Below are 18,826 nucleotides of genomic sequence, written 5' to 3' on the forward strand. Positions count from 1 at the left end.
ACACTACAATACAACTAGAATATTTTAATATTAATATTTTAATTGCATAAATTTATTATTGTTATTATTCTTTGCTTATTTTTTGTCTATCACTGCTTTATTCTATTTATTTTTATTTGCAATTAAATTTATTTTATTTTTGTGGTCGAGGTTATGTCTTTTCCGTTCCTTTTTTTTTGCTTCTTCTATTTAGTTGGATTTTACAAAAACCAATTTCTTTGTTGTTTTAGTTCTTTTTTTTACTTATGTAATTTGCATTAAATGTTATAATTTAAGCAAATAATTGATATGGCTAATAATCACAATAAAATCTAATACACTTAATTAAAAATTTTCTATTTAAATAAATATGTATGAATTTCTAAAACACTTTAACACAACATAGGAATATTAATTTGTTGTTTGCCACACTAAACAATTGCAATTGCCACCGTTTTGTAAGCAATTCTATATAGCAGACATCTGCTTTTATTGAAATTTTACGTTCGACTAAATTGTGTTTTTGTTTTTCTACATATTTTTTGTTGTTGTAGTACATGCATGTGTTACTAAAATCGATTCATACACACAATTGTCATCGTTTTATTTGAGAGTAAATAAACATAAAAAAATTGATAACAAAAAAAATGAGTAAAATCAGAGCGTGAGAAATTTTGTAAACAGAGAGTATTAAAAAATTGCATTTAGTATATTATGAATTAAAATGTTAATGTTTTAAAAGTTTTTTAATTAGAATTTAAAAAAATAGTAATTGTTTTTTAATATTTCCTTAGCTTTTTTAATATTTTAGTTGTTTAAAGTAGTTTTTTAATTATTAAATATTAACAGGAAGTGTTTATGGAAACGGATATATGTATATTTGTTTACTTACATTGTTCTCTTTTAGGCAATGACATATGTTTAGCAATATTGCCATATTCCACCAGATTTACTAGCACTGTGATCAGATTAGAATAATTATATAAAAAATTTCACAAATTAATTGAATTTATCTATGTTAACAAAAAAATAATTAAAATTTTCGAAATTAAGAACTTTTTTCTTAATAAAAATAATAATAAATGCAAAATTAATCTAAAGATTTTCTCTAAAAATATGAAATTTATTGATTTTTTTATTAAAGAGTTATCGAAAAGTGTTAATAGAAACTATAAATTTATTCAATAATTAATAAATAATAAATTTGTTTATTAATTTATAAATTTTTTTATAATTTTTACATAAGGCTAAGTAAAGCAAAAAATTATTGCTTATATTTTATAAATGAAATCTGGTAACCTTAAAAAAAACGTATGCCTTTCACAAATTGTTGTCGACTCGACATGACATAAAGCTAACACATATGAAAACTTCTTAGACGGCGTTAAAAAATTTACTGACTGCCGCCAACGTCGTTACTATTAGTCAGCTTGGGTTTTTGTTGCATTCTACATTTTTTTTTCAACAGTTTGCAAATAGTAATTTATATTATAAGAAAATTTTATAAATATTAATAATTATAACATAGAATAATACGAAAAAATGTCATCTGCAATATATTTGGAAAATTACCTAGATGGTAAGTATGAAAACAAAGTTAATTAATACTACTTGACACCTTTCCATCATCCATTTACACAAAATGCATATACTCACCAACAAAAACAATAATTTTTTCACTTTCCCACAAAACAAAATGAAAACACTCCATGTCCATACACACACATCCAATCCAACAAATAAAAAAAATAATTGTATTAATGATATCAACCAACAAATATACAACGTTCTACTACTAAAGTCTTATCCAATATAGGATTAGAGTCCTTACCCACTGAGTTAGAAAGGAATTTTAAACTTATGCGCAAATTGGACGACAGAGCACAAACTGCCATGAAAAGTATTGATAGTCATGCTAAGGAGTTTATGCGTAAATTAGCCGATAATAGTATTACCATGACAGATGAGGAGAGACGAGAACGTTTAACCGATATACAACAGTTGTTTGGCAAAGCCAAGGAATACAGTGATGATAAGGTACAATTAGCCATACAAACTTATGAACTGGTGGACAAACAAATTAGACGCTTAGATAATGATCTAGCCCGTTTCGAGGGTGAAATACAGGAGAAGGCGTCGTCGACTAGAGGTAAATCAGAGGAAGCACAAGTTAAAAGTAAGTAATGATTTAATTAGATTATTTGATTGTTTGTTATTAATTTTGTATACTTCTATGTTGTGTTGCGCTAGAGGGACGTAAGAAAACGAAGGATTCTGGCAAGGCTACGGGTAAAAAGAAACGTAACACATCCTCAGATGATGAGGCCAATAATAGTGCTGTAGCTGCGGCAACCGCTGCTGGCGGTCAAGGTGGTAAAAAGAAAAAGCAGAAGGTAAATCAAGAAAAAGAAACTCGCAAGGGGGGTCAAAAGGTAATCATCTCATTATATCATTTTACATACATTTTTTTCCTATATGCATTTTTTTATTAATACAATTTGGTTGTTTTTCTTTTAGTGGTTTGGTTTAGATTTTGTGTTTTGGTTATTTTTATAAAATATGTAGCTGTAGATTTTGCATAAGTTTTTTAATAACAAAAAATTTGCAGAGGAAATTGTTAAAAATTTTATTCAAATTCTCAAACGGTTTGCTGTTTTTTTTGTAGAATTTAAGTAATTTTTCGCGATTTCCATAAAACAAAATTAAACAAGAAAATATACTGGAAAAGGTAGATAGATGGATTTCTTCTCCTTAACAGCAAAAGCATTAAAATTTACTTTTTTTCAATATTTTTAAAATCAACATGTTTTGCCTGTTACACTTTTGCTTAATTTTAATTATAAATTTCTTCACTTCACTCATTACTTCATTAATATCATACTCACAAATAAACTTGCATGAATTTTTCTTTATTTCATTTACATTTTTCTATGAAAAAACCTTAATTTAAGTATTTTCTTTTATCTTCCAAAGCAGAAAAATGTCGATTTAGACGATTCGGAAAAAGAATCATGTCTTACTTCAGCCACACATCCCAGTGATGTCTTAGATATGCCAGTCGATCCTAATGAACCTACTTACTGTTTATGTCATCAAGTTTCATATGGTGAAATGATAGGATGTGATAATCCTGATGTAAGTTTTTTTTTCTAACATTTTCTAAAATTATTTTTGTTATTGAAAATCTTTTGGAAATTTTGTTTTATTTAGTGTCCCATAGAATGGTTTCATTTTGCTTGTGTTGGCCTTACTACCAAACCCAAAGGCAAATGGTTTTGCCCAAAATGTACACAAGATCGAAAGAAGAAGTAACTTGTGTAACTTGTTTATGTTTTATATTTATTTTATAGTTGAATATATATATTTTTTCTATAGCATGTAAGTTTAATTATAAATACTGTTTTTCTAAAAATATACTTTAGTTATATAGCAAGAAAGAAACGAATTTTTATTAATAAGAACATGTTTTAATTAAACTTTGCTTTGTATACCCTTCACCTTCGTAAGATGGTTATATATAAGTTTGTCATTCCGTTTGTAATTTCTATATTATTATCCGACCCTATAAAGTGTATATATTCTGCATGTACCTATAGCGTAGTCGATTAAGCCATGTCCGTCTCTCTTTATGTTTATTGAAATCAATTTTTAGAGCACCACAGATATCGGCGAGATCTGAATCTTCAAGAATTTTGTTCAACATGCCTTTGGGATGATTGCTATTTAAAATCAGCAAAATCGGTTCATAAATAACGGAGATATGAGCAAAAATTCCAGACAACCTCTGAAAATTTCATAAAAAATTTATTATTCATGCTCAGACAGAAATTGCAAAAAACAAAAACAAAATACATAATCATACGGTAAATTTTGTTATTGTACTCTTCTTTATAAAAAAACAAAGCCAAGTGAGAGCAGCAGAGCAAGAGTAGCAGAGCGAGAGCAGCACTAGGGTGTTGTTATTGGCTAGAAACATGAAATGAAGTATATGGAGTCTGGCTTAAGTTAGAAGCCATAAAAGGGAACTTTTTGGTACTTTTTCGATTTTTTAAAGGTACTTTTTGAATTTTCTATAATATTGAACAGGTGCGAATCCATAAAAGGAAACCTTTTGGTACATTTTCGTTCTACAAAAGGTACTTTTTTAATTTCTATAATATTGAACCTAGAAACATGAAATTAAGTATGTAGATTCGTAATTGGATGAAAACCCATAAAACTTTTTCGTTTTTCAAAAGGTACTTTTTGAATTTTCTACAATATTGAACATAGAAATATTAAATTAAGTATGTAGAACCTGGATTAGACGAGAACACATCAATGGTAATTTTTTGGTACTTTTTCGCTCTGCAAAAGGTACTTGCTATATATTGATCCTAGAAACATGAAATTAAGTATATAGAGTCGGAATTAGGTGAGAACCGGAAAAGTGAACTATTTGGTACTTTTTTTTTTAAAAGGTACTTTTTAAAATTTTCTATAATATTGAATCTAGAAATATAAAATTAAGTATGTAGATTCGGAATTAGGTGAGAACCCATAAAAGGGTACTTTTTGGTGCTTTTTCGTTTTTCAAAAAGCTCTTTTTTGAATTTTCTATAATATAGAATAGTAAACCATGAAATTTATCATATTGAGACCGAAGCGTAAGTAAAAAAGAACTTTTTGGTACCGATTTTTTTACCATGCCATGGAGAAGGGTATATAAGATTCGGCACAGCCGACTTGTTAATATGTTCGAAATTATATTTGAAGAACTTCTAAAACCGTACTATTTGAAAATTTTTTATAAATTTTAAACATAAATTTCAAAATATAAGCTTTAGGGCATTTTTTTAATCGAATTTATATTCAAAATATTTCTAATATTTTTAATAAAACAAACATTTTTTGAGTTTTATTAAATCTTTTTTTATTTCTTCATTATTTTTTTTTTTATTATTTTGTTACATAATTCAAAATTTTGATAATATATGTATGTATGTATGTATTTACTTAATTTGATTTTTCTTATATTCTCCATAGTATAGTACAATAGAATAGATAGAATGAGATCAAAAACAAACTTTTTTTTGTTTATGATTTGATAAATTTTCAAATGTATTTTTATTCAATTTTTTTTTTTAATTTTAATAAAACTTAAATAAATTTTGTATACAATAATTTTAAAAAAATGCATTTAAAAATAAAAGAAATTAAACAAAATGCAGAAATATTGCACGAAATAATAAAAAGTTAATAGAACTAGGAAATTTATCACTTTTTTTGTAAGAAAAATTTATTTTCATTTTATTGGGATGTAGGGGAGTATTATAGACGTAATAATTAAAACAATTTTTTAAGACATTTATATAGAATTTTTGTAAATGAAGAACCAAGAAATATGTTAACAATTTTTTTTAAGTGATTTCTTTAATTTTTTTCACTATTGTATATTAAGAAAAATTTGAAAAAAAAGAAAAACTTTTAAACAATTTTTGTTATTTAGTCTTTAGTTTAAGATTTATGTAATGTATTTGATATTTTGTTTGAGAATATATGATGAAAATGAACTTTGTTATAACTATTAACGAGTATAGAGTTTTTGCCAAAAAAAAAATTAAAAAATTAGAAAGTCTGTAAAAGGAAAAGAATAGAACCTTTGCGGAAGTTAAAATACAATATTAAATGTACATTTTAGTTGCAACAGTTCTATTGTTGTGGTACAATTTTCTTTAGAGAAATGCTGCCAATTGTGTAATCCGTATTAGAATTTATATTGTCTTTTAATAAGGACTCTCTATATAAAAAACAAGAAATGAAATTCTTTTATAATATATAATGTATTGTAAGTAATACTTTAACAATATACCCACATAATTATCTATTAGTTTCTAATTGTATATTTTCTATTTGCTTTGGCATGTTTAACTTTTCTATTGTTTACACTTTTGCTTAATGACACATCTTCAAAACTGCTTTAGTTCTTTAGTCCATTTTCTTAACTCAAGAGCTTTAAAAAAGGCACCTAAAAGAAGTAAGTTTTTTTTTTAAATAAATATTTTAATATTAAAGTTTTTTTCTGCATTTACCTAATTTGAAACAATTATCAATTGAAAGACTCTCTCTCTCTGTTTTTAATAACATATATAGAAACTTGTCAAAAACTCTCTCTCTTTCTCTTTATAAAATTCTTTCCTTATTCGCCTTTTTCTAGATTCTCATCGGATCTGGGACGCCAGAATCTTTGCAACCAACTGTCACGGGATTTGTTAGCTGCATACTCATTATTTAACATACTAAAACTACTGAAAACATCCTTCATGGCCAAGGCTTTTTTATACGAATAATTCTTAGTGGCAAAGTACATTTTTTGTAATATATCCGGCATTTGTTTTTGAGCTACCCACGATTTAATGCTTTGTGGTATAGGTAAACCGGGATCATCGTAATAGGTTAATATATAATGAACACCTGGCTCTTGAAAATTACGATAGGGTTTTATAACCATAAAACTCCAATAGTCTGTAACACGTACTTTGCCACTAACATGAGGATATTGAGGATGTTGTGTACCTCGATTGGCCACCATCATTACTTTTCGCTTGTCATCACATATAAAACGCCGGCAATAGACATAATCACGATTATTGAAAAACTTAGGCCACTGCATTTCCCAATAGATTAGATGGGAATTGGTGCCGGGCATAGGATCCTCCTCAATTAAGTGCAAAGCTACCGCTGTGTCATCCCATTGTTTGCGATAATCCAAATCAACTTGTACATGCATCAAATCAGATGCTGATATATCATTAAAGCTAGCATATACCTTATAGGAATACATGGCGGTACGTTCTTCTCTACGCCATATGTGAAAATGATCTTTACTAAAGTAGGGCTCCCAATTTCGTTCACTTTCGCTAACTATCATTGCATTACCCTTGCCGGCTGTGCCATCTACACCATTACGCTCCATATACAAGTGTGTCGTTCCATTAAGCGCTTTTTTACCATTACGTTTGCTATTGCCCACCAAACAATAGCAATATTTCATATTGTACTCTTTACAACGTTCGCATAATTTATTGCGATGTATAGTGTTAATAAACTCCACATCATGATGGCAGGTATCAAAATTTGCTAAACTCAAACGTTCTGTATTCCAATCGAAACCCGAGCCGTTGCCATTACCCGTTAGACAGCCCACCACACCAACGGCACTTAAAACCAAATTTGTTCCCTTGAATTGTGGCAGTTGTCGATGATAGGATCTTATCAGCAGCTTTAAGCCATGTGATCCATAAACTCGATGATAAAATGTAAATAGTTGTTGTAAACGTCTCGACCGTTGGGCTAATATTGATTCGCACTGATAGCACCAGGCTTTTAAAGTGGCATTCGAGGAGTGTTTTATATTCGAAATAATGCGATTAAATACCATTTTCGCTTTTCTTTTCTTCACTGTGTTTTATTAATGAATGTGTGTTTTAAAATTCTTAATACATTTTTGCAAATTTTAAAGTTTTTGTTATTTTTATATTAGCTTGCATAACATTACACGCCTTAACATTTGTTAAGTTTATACCGGCTTTAAAAAAATGAATATTTAATTATTGTTTAATTAATAAGTTTTAATTTTAAGCTACTTTTTCTTTACAATTTGTATTTATGTTATTTTTTTTAATAAATTTACTATGGAAAATTTTAAAAAATTAGCAACAAGAAGTTTTTATGACCCCAGAAAAATGTGCCAGTACCTATGTTGCCAGATTTACCGATTTATCCACTTTTTGCCAAATTTTACCCGGTTTTTATAAAAAAATACAAAAGTATTATAACGTTATAAATGTATTTATATGTACAGAATGAATTTTAAAAAGTTTGATTGAGGGGTAATAAAATTTCATAGTTTTAAAGATATAAAGTTTTCTTAATAACTAATTTATTGCCGATTTAAAAAAATATATATTTTCCCTAATTTATCTGGCAGCCTTGGCAAGTACATGTGCACTTCAGTTGTCAAAAATGGTAAAAAGGTAAACAAACAAAAAAATCCACAAGAGTTGCCACTTATTAATAATATAAGTTTAAATATTACCGTTATAAAATTATATATGTATAACAAAAAGAAATAATATATTTATTTTTTACATGATATTAAATTTACATTAAAGTTATCAAAATCTATTTATACATATAATAATAGCTTTTAAAATATTTTCACAGATAAATAATAAAAGCCAAACAAGTTTTTTTAACGTATTTAAATTATTTACATATTTGCCCAATCTGGCATTATCAACAAAATTACTCTACACTGTCAGAGTTGGAAATAAACGTATGATAATAAAAATTACTACCAATACTACCACAAAGCTGCAACCAATCAATTCTGTCTCGTGGTTGTCTGTGTTGTTTTTATTTTGGTTAATATATCTGTTCAAATTGCGTGAACATTGTTTAAATTACAAAATAATTAATGAAATTGATGGATAACTGAAAAATAAATTCTTTAAAAATGGCTATGAGAAGACCGCGTATAAAGCCAGTGGCAAATATACTATTAAATTCCAAGCGTAAAGCAAAGTCAGCAAATGATGTAAAAACAGTTAAAACTAGTGAAAGTGATGTAAATGAGGGGCAGGAAGTTGTAAAACAAGTGAATGTTCCAACAATTGAAGAAAGTGCAAAGGAAAAGAACGTAGAAGTTTCCAATAATATTGAGAAACCATTAGAGGTTAGAGTGGACACGACAGCAAATGAAAATAACCTAATCAGAGATACGGAGCAAAATCAAACAAATGAAATACCACAGAATACGGAGCAGCTGACTAATGGTAATGATAATGACAACGAACACGTTAATATAACAAAAGCTTCAGAAGTTGTTGCAAACAACAACGAACCAAAAGAGCATTTAAATAAAACCCACGAAGAAGCTCCAGAGACATTAAATGATTCTGAAGCTTTTAAGTGTCCACCAAAAGTGGGACTTCAACGAGCTATAAGTCATACTTCCAACAGTGGAGTAGATGATGTGTTCTATTCAGATATAGAAGAAAATGCTTTACAAATGGATTTAGAAAAATCACCATCTTTAAATGGTTGCCCAATGTCTCCTTCAAAAAATTTGACCAGACAACGAATACGTCCTACACCACATTTTGGCCAAAGGCGCAATAGTTTTGTAGGTACCTCTCCCTCTCCTCATAACTCGGGAAATGAAGACAATCACCCTGTTGGAAGCAATGTTAACAATGATTTTGTGCACCCTTCTCCAACAAGACGTGAAAGACATTACTCTGCCTCTTTAACATCACATCCACACTATCATCATACACCACATAAATATTTACCTGCGGGTATAACAAACAGTAGCATGGGACGCATACGTACAGAATCTGGCTGTTCGGTATTTTCGGACACCAACACTTCCTCGCACAAGTCTCGTAAAACAGAGGACAACAAACAGAATTCTCGTAAAGATTTTGAGGCTCGCTTTCATAATGGTGTACCAGAAAAGTCTGCCATAAAAATGTCTGATTTGATATATTATAATCCAGCCACCAATCCAATGGAACAAAAACCCAATCCCAGTGTAAAACTAGAACAATCCGAAACTTCAGCTAGTGATGTTAAACCGTTTGCTGAAAAACTAGAAAAAGATACAGACAATTCTGCTGAGGGTGAAGCTGTACCAGTGCCACAATTAAAACTCAATGCCAAAGGAGAACTTATACTCGATGATAAATCATTAGTTATTGAAACCACTGCCGAACAGGAAGCACGTAAAGTATTAGCCAACTCTTCTTTGATATATCTAGATGAGAATACCGGCATGAATGGTTTCTATTCGAGGCAAAAACGTACACGGGAATGGTTGCCCGCCGAAACTATAAAATTCTATCGTTGTCTACAGAATGTTGGCACCGACTTTTCACTAATGGTCTCTTTATTTCCTAATCGTACACGACGTGATTTGAAATTAAAATTCAAAAAGGAGGAGCGTAAAAATTGTAATCTTATTAATAAAGCTTTATTGTATCCCAAACAATTTGATCTGGAATCGTTGAAACAACAAATCGATGAAGAGGAAAAGATGCGGGAAGAGCAGGCTAAGAAAGCTAAGGCTACTAAGGAGAAAAAGGAAACGAAAAAGGTAAGTAGTTTTCAAACACGCACATCAATGTGGAAATAGGTTGATATGTGTAAAGATAAAAAGATATGTGAAAGGTTAAACAGATAGATAGATAGATAGATAGATAGATAGATAGATAGATAGATAGATAGATAGATAGATAGATAGATAGATAGATAGATAGATAGATAGATAGATAGATACATAGATACATAGATACATAGATACATAGATACATAGATACATAGATAGATAGATAGATAGATAGATAGATAGATAGATAGATAGATAGATAGATAGATAGATAGATAGATAGATAGATACATAGATATAGATAGATAGATAGATAGATAGATAGATAGATAGATAGATAGATACATAGATAGATAGATAGATAGATAGATAGATAGATAGATAGATAGATAGATAGATAGATAGATAGATAGATAGATAGATAGATAGATAGATAGATAGATAGATAGATAGATAGATAAATAGATAGATAGATAGATTTAAAAAATCTTTTCCATTATTTATAGTTTAACAATTTTAATCCTTCTTTTAAATTTCGTTTTAGAGAAAAATTTTTACACAAAGCATAGCAAATCGTGTATTATTAAACGAAGATATTTATCAAAATGAAAATGAACAAGAACAAAAACCAAAAAGAGTACGAAAAACTAAGGATAAACTTGAGAAATCAGGACAAAACGAACAGAATGACACCACCAATGGTCAAGAGCCCATAGAACTAAATAGCCAGGCAATCAATCCAAATGAAACCGAACAAAAGCCCAAGCAAAAAAGAGCATATACAAAAACTAAAAAGACTACCCCGAACAATGAAGATGTAGTAGTTGAAAATAACAATGGAGAAATAGAAAGTAATGATAGCTTAAAAGTGGATAAAGTGATACGACGGCGAAGGCGAACCCCCAATAAAACACAAAAAGAAGAAATTATTATAATAAAAGAAGAAATAATTAAAATCGAAAATAAACAAGAATCTAACTCAGCACCAGCGTCTGTTCCCATAGAGTATCACGACACCAAACAGTTGCAAACGGAAATTGATGAATTATTAGATTCAGATGCAGTAGATGTACCATATGGTGGTGTTGGTGCCAATACATCCTATGAAACTATAACTGCCAACAATTATTCTGCCGCTTCACAAGTGGATCAATATAATGCACATATAAATAACACACCATCCGTAACGTATGCCACAAATTATGAGGAGAATTATTGTGAAACGGAAACGGATATTAATAAATATGAACATAGAACTTTTGTTAACTTAGATGATGGCTCTGTTAATGTTTATAGTAAAATCAAAGATGATGCTACTTTTATAACGCCACCAACAACCACACCATTACCATCACCTAACCCCACTCGATCTCAAACACCAACCTCAACACTTTCTCCACCATCACCGCCGCAAATACTACCAGATCAGATTAACTATGAAAATAATTCATTAGAATCAGAAACAGAAACAACTGTAACTCCAATGATAAATCCTGATCCAGAGATTATTAACAATGATACTTGTTCATCTGTGATATCCGAACGTGAATTAAATGAAGAAGATATACAATCAATTCTAACGGAATTAGCTGAAGGCTCATTAGTTTTAGTTTCCTCTTTAGATCCTGATGACCCCGATAAAGTTTTAAATGAAATCTATATGGTGGATAAAAATACGGGTGAATTGTGTGAAGAACCTTTAAATATACCCGATAATATTGTGCAGTGTATTTTAACTGTGATCAGTTAAAAGTTTTCTTTTTATGTACATTTTTAATGTTTTGGTATTTACTTTTAAGAGCATTTCTTTTTACAAATTCATTGATTAGATATTCATAGACTCATACATATACTCGTAGTACTATTATTATTAGTTTTTTTTTCTTCTTTGTTTTGAATTGTTATTTTTTTCTTTTTTGAAAAGGTGGTTTCTTTTCTGTTAATACTTGAAGCTGATTTGACTAAAACTAATTCGAAAATAAGTTATTTTTCTATAACAAATTTTCAAAAAAAAACTTTGGCAGGGAATTTATATTTTTATTTTAAATTTTTTTTTACGAAATCATAAATGTTTAGTTTTTTTTTCCTATAGAGAATTGAAACCTCCTTTTTTCGACATTTACTCACATACTTTAGTTTAAAAGTATTGCTTTCCTTATAAAAATGATATATTACTTTTATCATTTTATTGTCTTTTATAAACATTGGCCATATAAAAAGAAAATCTTAATAGATCAAACCTTTTGTTAATTGTTAAATTATATTTATTGCTTTGTTATAAATAATTTCATTTCATTATTTACTTATAAGAATAAAAAAAATAAAATTAAAGCTTTGCTATTGTAATAAAAACAATGAAGTTTTCATCAATTGTATAGTTAGAGATGTTTTTTTTCAGATAAACATAATCTACATTCTTTGTTTAAACCTAGTTTAATCGATGTGTTTTGTGTTTTTCAGTAATCAGTAAAGTTTCGTGAGGGTGAGTTTTTCTGATAATGATTATCAATATTCTTTGATTAAACCAAGTTTAATCGATGTGTTTTGTGTTTCAGTAATCAGTAAAGTTACTTAGGGCGAGTTTTTCTGATAAAGATAATCTTTATTCTTTGGTTAAACTTTAGCTATCAGTAAAGTTACTTATTATCTTTATTTAACTGAGTGAAATTGGCCAATTAAACTCAAGTAGTAAGTAAGAAAACACTATTAACAAAAACAATAAAACAATCGATGTGTTTTGTGTTTCAGTAATCAGTAAAGTTACTTAGGGCGAGTTTTTCTGATAAAGATAATCTTTATTCTTTGGTTAAATTGCTTATTAATGTTTCATGTTTTTCAGTTATCAGTAAAGTTACATATTAACTTACTTTAACTGAGTGTAATTGGCCTAATAAACTCAAGTTATAAGTGAGAAAACACTATTAACAAAAACAATAAAACAATGATTTCGGAAGAACAAAAACTTAGTATTTTAAGTAAATTGCAATTTTCTTATTTGTTTTGTTTTATTTATTATTGTTTTAAATGTTTATTTTATATTTTTCCAAAATTTTCCATTTTACAAAAATATTGTTTGCAAAAAAACAGCTGTTCTTTGTTTATGTTTCTGAGTGAAAAGTTGGCAATACTAACAAAGTTAACTGAGCTTAAATCTAAAACTGAAAAACACAATCATCGGTTAAATTCCGCCTAAATTTGCTCCAAGTTTAATCTAATAGCAAGTTAAGCCTAGTTTAACTGAGGAGTAAGAAACCCGCCCTTATTATCTTAGTTTAACTGAGTGTTAAACTAATTTATAAGTGAGAAAATACAATTCACAAAAACAATAAAATAATGAAGTCGGAAGAAGAAAAACTTATTATTTTAAGCTAATAGCAATTATCTGATTTGTTATATCAGTATTATTATAATTGTTTTATATGTTTATTTATATTTTTTCTAAAAATTTTCATTTTACAAAAGTAATGTTTGCAAAAAACAGCTGCTCATTGTTTATGTTTTTGACGGTCGTAATTCAGGTCTGAGTTGGGGAACAACTCTCGCGTCATCGCTATTATTTCTTAAACGCGTTCAGGCTTGTGTTTGTTGTCTGGCTTTCGACAGTTTTGCGTCTCGCTCGCACTGGTGTGGTGTATTACCTCATATAACTGTTCAATGTTATATGTTGCCTACATTAACCTCGTGCTTTCGTATCACCCCAAGTGAGGTTATGTTTTATTAGTGGAGACCATAGAATACTTAAACGTATATACCCTAGTGGAGACCATTAAAACTCAACTGTTTAAACCCTAATGGAGACCATTAAACCTCAACTGCTTATACCCTGGTGGAGATAATAAAAACTCTTAAAATTTACTGGTAGAGTACCATTCAAAACTCAAATTTAACTTAAGTGTTTAAAGGTTTCCAGCTTCCTATATGAAGATATAGGTCGACTTGAAGGATTCCCTTTAAACCAACGTGGCACACCCTGGCATTTTGCTTATGAGCTCGGCTAACAATTCAAATAATCAAAAAAAAAATGTTTTGGGCTAAAAAGTTGGCAATACTAAAAAAGTTAATTGATCTTAAATCAAAAACTGACAAATACAATCATCAGTTAAAGTCCTAATAAAACAGCAAGTTAAGTCTAGTTTTACTAAGCCCCGTTAACTCCACCTCCAGTTATCGTTTAACCGAAAGTTATTCTGCCGATTATAATATTTTTTTTTTGTATGAAAACTGTCAATTTAACCTTAAAATATAAAATAACCAGACTTTGTGATAATGAGGTAAAGTACTAAGAAACGCACCTTCAAAAGTTTTCAATACTTACAAAGTTAACTGATTTTAGATTCATAACTGAAAAACACAGTCATCGGTTAAATTCCGCATAAACCTGTACCGAGTTTAATGTAACAACAAGTTAAGCCTAGTTTAACTGAGTAGTAAGAAACAATCGCTTCGTTAGAAATGTAGAAAAATACACATAGGTCTGTTGTGCGCTTCTTAAAAGGTGTCTCAAATGGAAATTAAAAAAAAAAAATTTAAAAATTTTATAAAAAGAATTTCTTGAAATTTTTCTATAAAAAGTGACGTCTTTGAAAAAAAAAAATTCGAAGAAGGACACGAATTTTTTTAAAATCCTGTTAACAACTTTCTAGAAAAATAGAAAATTTTCTATAAAAAGAAATATTAAAAAATTTTTTCGAAATATTCTCGTAAAATCAAGTTTTACAAAATACGCGTTGCCAACTATGCAACTTCTCGCTGTTCAAGTAAGAGATGCCACCATTGCAATAAATTATGTACATAGATTTAAATAAGAAGGTTATTAGCTTTCGATTTCAGTTATTTTTTCAAAAATATCAGCTTTATTAGTGTACATACTTAAAATAGTAAAAATTGCTTCAAGTAGCGGTATATTAGTAAATGAAATACTTATTGAAAATTAAAAAATATATATTACATGAATATTTATTTTTTTATTAAAATGAAATTATAAAAATGTTTTAAGTAAATTAAAATAATTCATGGCATTGAGAATTTATTGTAAATTCAAACAAACACCCAGTATGAAAGAAATTATTATTGTATTTTTCTATTTGAATTTAATTCGTAGTAGTAAAAGTCAAATTAAATAGTGTGACAAATTTGCAAACCTACTTGATACCACTCACGGTAAAGTTTCATAATATAAAATTATTTTCATGTGTATTTTGATTATCGCAAATGCTAGACTAATTCTAAGCTTTTGGAATTAACTATTACTATTGTGTTTTTTTTTTTTTAAACGATATATTGCATTTATGTTTATCTTAGAAACTTTGTAAAATTTATTGTATTTCATGACCACGCAATTTACCTTCATAACCAACGGTTACTAACTCGTCCGACGTTAGCCAAGCACAGTCTCGTATAAAATGCTGACTTTTATTATTTTCATAGAATATTTCATTTGAGCAGGATTTTGCCACTTTAATGCAATTTGAATCGGCCACAACAGCTAAATTTTCTCTGTAATAAAAAGAGTAAATAAAAAATTGTTTCTTTTAGAAGTATTTAAGTAATTTTACCCATTTGGTGATATTTTTCTTATGGGACGATCAAAGTATTGTGTTTTATTTAATAACTCCTTGGGTTTGCGTGTATCAATTGTTAATACATTACCAGATTCATCACCTAAATACACACAATTGTCCTGAGGATCTAATGCCCAATTAACCGTTTTAAAACGCACATTATGTTCATTGTATAAGGCTTTTTTTGAGATGAAAGTTAGTAAAATATATTCGCTGTTAAAATTTTTTAATTAATTATCTATTACCAATTGCCGGTCTAGTTTCACGATCATCCCATAGCAGACAGGATTTGTCTAATGAACAAGTAGTAAATATAGCATCATTCGTGGGAGATGAAGTTAATCCAGTTATAGAATCCATATGAGCATAACTATAACTTTGTTGTGGATTTAAATCACCTTTGCTCATGTCCCAAATCTAAGGAAAAATTATTGTTTTTTTAATTTTCTATAAAAATTAAATTAAATTTCAAATACATTTTATAAAATTTAGAAAATTCTGATACCATTATTTCTTTATAATTAGTTTATATTCTATCCAAATAATCTAGAAGTTACAAAATGTTTAGTCCAAAAACCTTCTGGATTAAATTGTCTAAATTATTTGCAGTTACAACAACAATACCATTCACATTAAACAAATTACCAGAAACAAACAAGTGTCTTATTTTTGTTAAATTTGAGATTACTCCGTGCCCCCTTAAAAAAATCAAGGGATGGGAGATTTACTTGGCTGGTGCAAAAGGATAAAGCGCCATCAATAATTTCAATAATTTTAATATAAAGTTTCAAATATTTTATTAATCTGTGGTCTTAGCTTGAGGTAAAACGAAAGCACGAGGCTAATGTAGACAACACATAACTTTGAACAGTTATGTACAGTAATACACTTTACCAACGTATATGTATATTCCAACCTACCTTTAAAACACCATCTTTACTACCCGTCGCCGCCTTATGGACATTCGTTTTAAAGCCCGTTAAACATGTGATAGGTTTCATATGCTCACATTCATCACCAGTCAGAAAGGGACAATAGGGATTTTTCGGTAAACACACATCAGATTGAATAGACCAAAGTTGCAGTCTCCCAGAGTTGAATCCTAAAAGTAACTGTAGACAATGTTAAATATATGAAAATATTTACAAATTTTATTTTAAACTTACTGTATTAGGTTCTACAAATTCGATACAATTTATAATGGCTGGACTTTCTAACTTATAGCATGCTGTTGACATATCCATTGAGTTTTTATCATTTTTCACCTGGCTCTTCTCGAAAGCCCACAAGGAGCCTAACCAATTACGACCACTTAATTTATTGGTGGCTATAGCTATATTTCCTTTTTCGTCATCACATTTTGTGCTGATGGCAATGCATTCCCAGGCGCCATACATACGCACATTCTGGTTTAAAGGGCGCTTTGCGTAGTCGCGTGAATTCAAATTGGGATAGTGAGTATTGTCGGCTAAGTCAGTTTCCTGTGGCGGATTGTAGTCGTCGGGTGTTTTATAAATTGCACCATAAGTTAGGGGTAGCATATTTTCGGTTTTTTATTTTTTTTGAAATAAAACTAAAGAGAGTTTAAGAAAATTGATATTTTTTCGTTGTCTTAAACACCTTTTCCTAATTAATATAAACGAAGAAGAAGAGACCTGCACAGCGTTGTACAAGAAGTGTATGATTTTTATTTGGAGGTGATGCCACACTGTGAAAAAGGAATTATTAGGGGGAGATAGATAGATAGACAGACAGACAGACAGACAGACAGACAGACAGACAGACAGATAGATAGATAGATAGATAGATAGATAGATAGATAGATAGATAGATAGATAGATAGATAGATAGATAGATAGATAGATAGATAGATACATAGATAGATAGATAGATAGATAGATAGATAGATAGATAGATAGATAGATAGATAGATAGATAGATAGATAGATAAATAGATAGATTTTGTGCTAGAACTACTCTTGTTTTACGTGGCAGTATATGTTCAACTTTCGCAATACTCTGTGGGCGGCTAAATACAATATTGATATTTATACGATAATCTGTAATCGCATATTCCTGCCCTGTACGATGTTTTATCGAATGGATCATGTATGTAACGCGGAATGCAGTTATCGTACATTCAATAATCTTTCTGACATCGGGGGAAACTGCAACTGTGTTATATTCTATTTGAGGTGATACATCCAACGGCATTCGAGAAACTGTTTTCCAATCATAGTCTTATATTCCTCAAAAACATCGTTTCCTCATTAAGATGATTTTTTGAGGATATCTGTAAGTAACACATAGCTACCCTAAGGGCTGGCTATCGCTCAACATAATTAACCACCGATCGAGTGATTACGTTATGGTTAGTCTAATCTCGATCGACGTAACCAAGTGCACAAAATCGGACGAGTAATTAAAAAAGACGTTTAGAGTTTTTTTTTGTCTTCTTTCACTCCCAAAGTAAAAAAAAACAATATTTGTTTGCACATCAATTACTTGTTTTTTATTTAATGAATATTTTCTTTTAATTAATATTGTGTTTCAGTGTTTTACATTGTTTATTGAAATATTGTTGTAATGTAATTTAAATATGTTTGCTTATATATACTCTATAAATTCTAATGAATTTTACAAAATATATTTTATAGACAAAATCCCAGAAAAATGAACATAAATTGTTGTAGTAAATAATATGTATATCAAAAAAGTTAGAAATAAAAAAAAAAAATTGTATAAACAAATGTACGAGGTGTCTTTCATTTAATTGTTGTTTGTTTTAAGCTTAAATAATTTTACAATAATTTTTTTTAGTATAAATATTATTTTAAACATAATTAATTCTTTATGCCAGAATAAATATTAGAAAAGTTTTTAAAATACCGCTTAAGAAATTTTTTTTTAATAATAATATTTTGCAAAAAAAATTTATTGATTTAAAAGCAAAATATTGTTATTTAAAAAAAAATAACTTTTAGGGGTAAAGTTTAGAATTTTAAATATTTTTTTTTATTAATTTTTAATTTGTATTGAAATTACAACCTCTACACTTTGCACTAAAATAATGTAATAATTTTCCAGATTACTTGTTGTATTAAGAATAATTTGTAAATTAAATGAAAAAAAAACT

General features: G+C 28.8%; 5 protein-coding genes across 12 annotated transcripts in view; 2 read left to right on the forward strand and 3 right to left on the reverse strand.

The window, feature by feature from the left end:
* LOC111681020 (alkaline ceramidase) overlaps positions 1-496 on the reverse strand; it is a 10,743-nt gene extending 10,247 nt beyond the window's left edge. The window contains exon 1 of the mRNA XM_046945081.1: positions 1-496. This exon is cut by the window's left edge and continues 263 nt beyond it. The gene's annotated coding sequence lies outside the window, so the exon portion shown is untranslated.
* Positions 497-1,402: 906 nt separating this feature from the next.
* On the forward strand, positions 1,403-3,433 carry LOC111681017 (inhibitor of growth protein 5). Of its 7 annotated transcripts, none has more exons than XM_046953078.1 (5): positions 1,403-1,558; positions 1,796-2,155; positions 2,230-2,411; positions 2,953-3,114; positions 3,190-3,433. In XM_046953078.1, the coding sequence occupies exons 1-5, from the start codon at positions 1,522-1,524 to the stop codon at positions 3,289-3,291; spliced, it is 843 nt and encodes a 280-aa protein (XP_046809034.1). In that variant the 5' UTR covers positions 1,403-1,521; the 3' UTR covers positions 3,292-3,433. The 7 variants fall into 7 exon arrangements, with proteins under 7 accessions (XP_046809034.1, XP_046809038.1, XP_046809055.1 ...); XM_046953082.1 differs by having other exon boundaries at positions 2,956-3,114; XM_046953099.1 differs by having other exon boundaries at positions 2,230-2,372; positions 2,956-3,114.
* Positions 3,434-5,231: 1,798 nt separating this feature from the next.
* On the reverse strand, positions 5,232-7,726 carry LOC111681010 (stAR-related lipid transfer protein 7, mitochondrial). 2 transcript variants are annotated; one of them, XM_023442730.2, is made up of 3 exons: positions 6,051-7,726; positions 5,835-5,986; positions 5,232-5,758 (listed from the first exon to the last, which is right to left on the reverse strand). In XM_023442730.2, the coding sequence occupies exon 1, from the start codon at positions 7,397-7,399 to the stop codon at positions 6,158-6,160; it is 1,242 nt and encodes a 413-aa protein (XP_023298498.1). In that variant the 5' UTR covers positions 7,400-7,726; the 3' UTR covers positions 5,232-5,758; positions 5,835-5,986; positions 6,051-6,157. The 2 variants fall into 2 exon arrangements, with proteins under 2 accessions (XP_023298498.1, XP_023298497.1); XM_023442729.2 differs by having other exon boundaries at positions 5,232-5,986.
* Positions 7,727-8,346: 620 nt separating this feature from the next.
* Positions 8,347-12,454, forward strand: LOC111681008 (transcription factor TFIIIB component B'' homolog). Its single transcript, XM_023442726.2, has 2 exons — positions 8,347-10,117; positions 10,674-12,454. The coding sequence occupies exons 1-2, from the start codon at positions 8,477-8,479 to the stop codon at positions 11,877-11,879; spliced, it is 2,847 nt and encodes a 948-aa protein (XP_023298494.2). The 5' UTR covers positions 8,347-8,476; the 3' UTR covers positions 11,880-12,454.
* Positions 12,455-14,953: 2,499 nt separating this feature from the next.
* Positions 14,954-17,339, reverse strand: LOC111681013 (protein valois). The gene is made up of 5 exons (XM_023442732.2): positions 16,857-17,339; positions 16,611-16,802; positions 15,936-16,107; positions 15,685-15,868; positions 14,954-15,625 (listed from the first exon to the last, which is right to left on the reverse strand). The coding sequence occupies exons 1-5, from the start codon at positions 17,229-17,231 to the stop codon at positions 15,445-15,447; spliced, it is 1,104 nt and encodes a 367-aa protein (XP_023298500.2). The 5' UTR covers positions 17,232-17,339; the 3' UTR covers positions 14,954-15,444.
* Positions 17,340-18,826: the final 1,487 nt, after the last annotated feature.

The sequence above is a fragment of the Lucilia cuprina genome, chromosome 2 (genome assembly GCF_022045245.1).
Source record: "Lucilia cuprina isolate Lc7/37 chromosome 2, ASM2204524v1, whole genome shotgun sequence".
Lineage (NCBI taxonomy): Eukaryota > Metazoa > Arthropoda > Insecta > Diptera > Calliphoridae > Lucilia > Lucilia cuprina.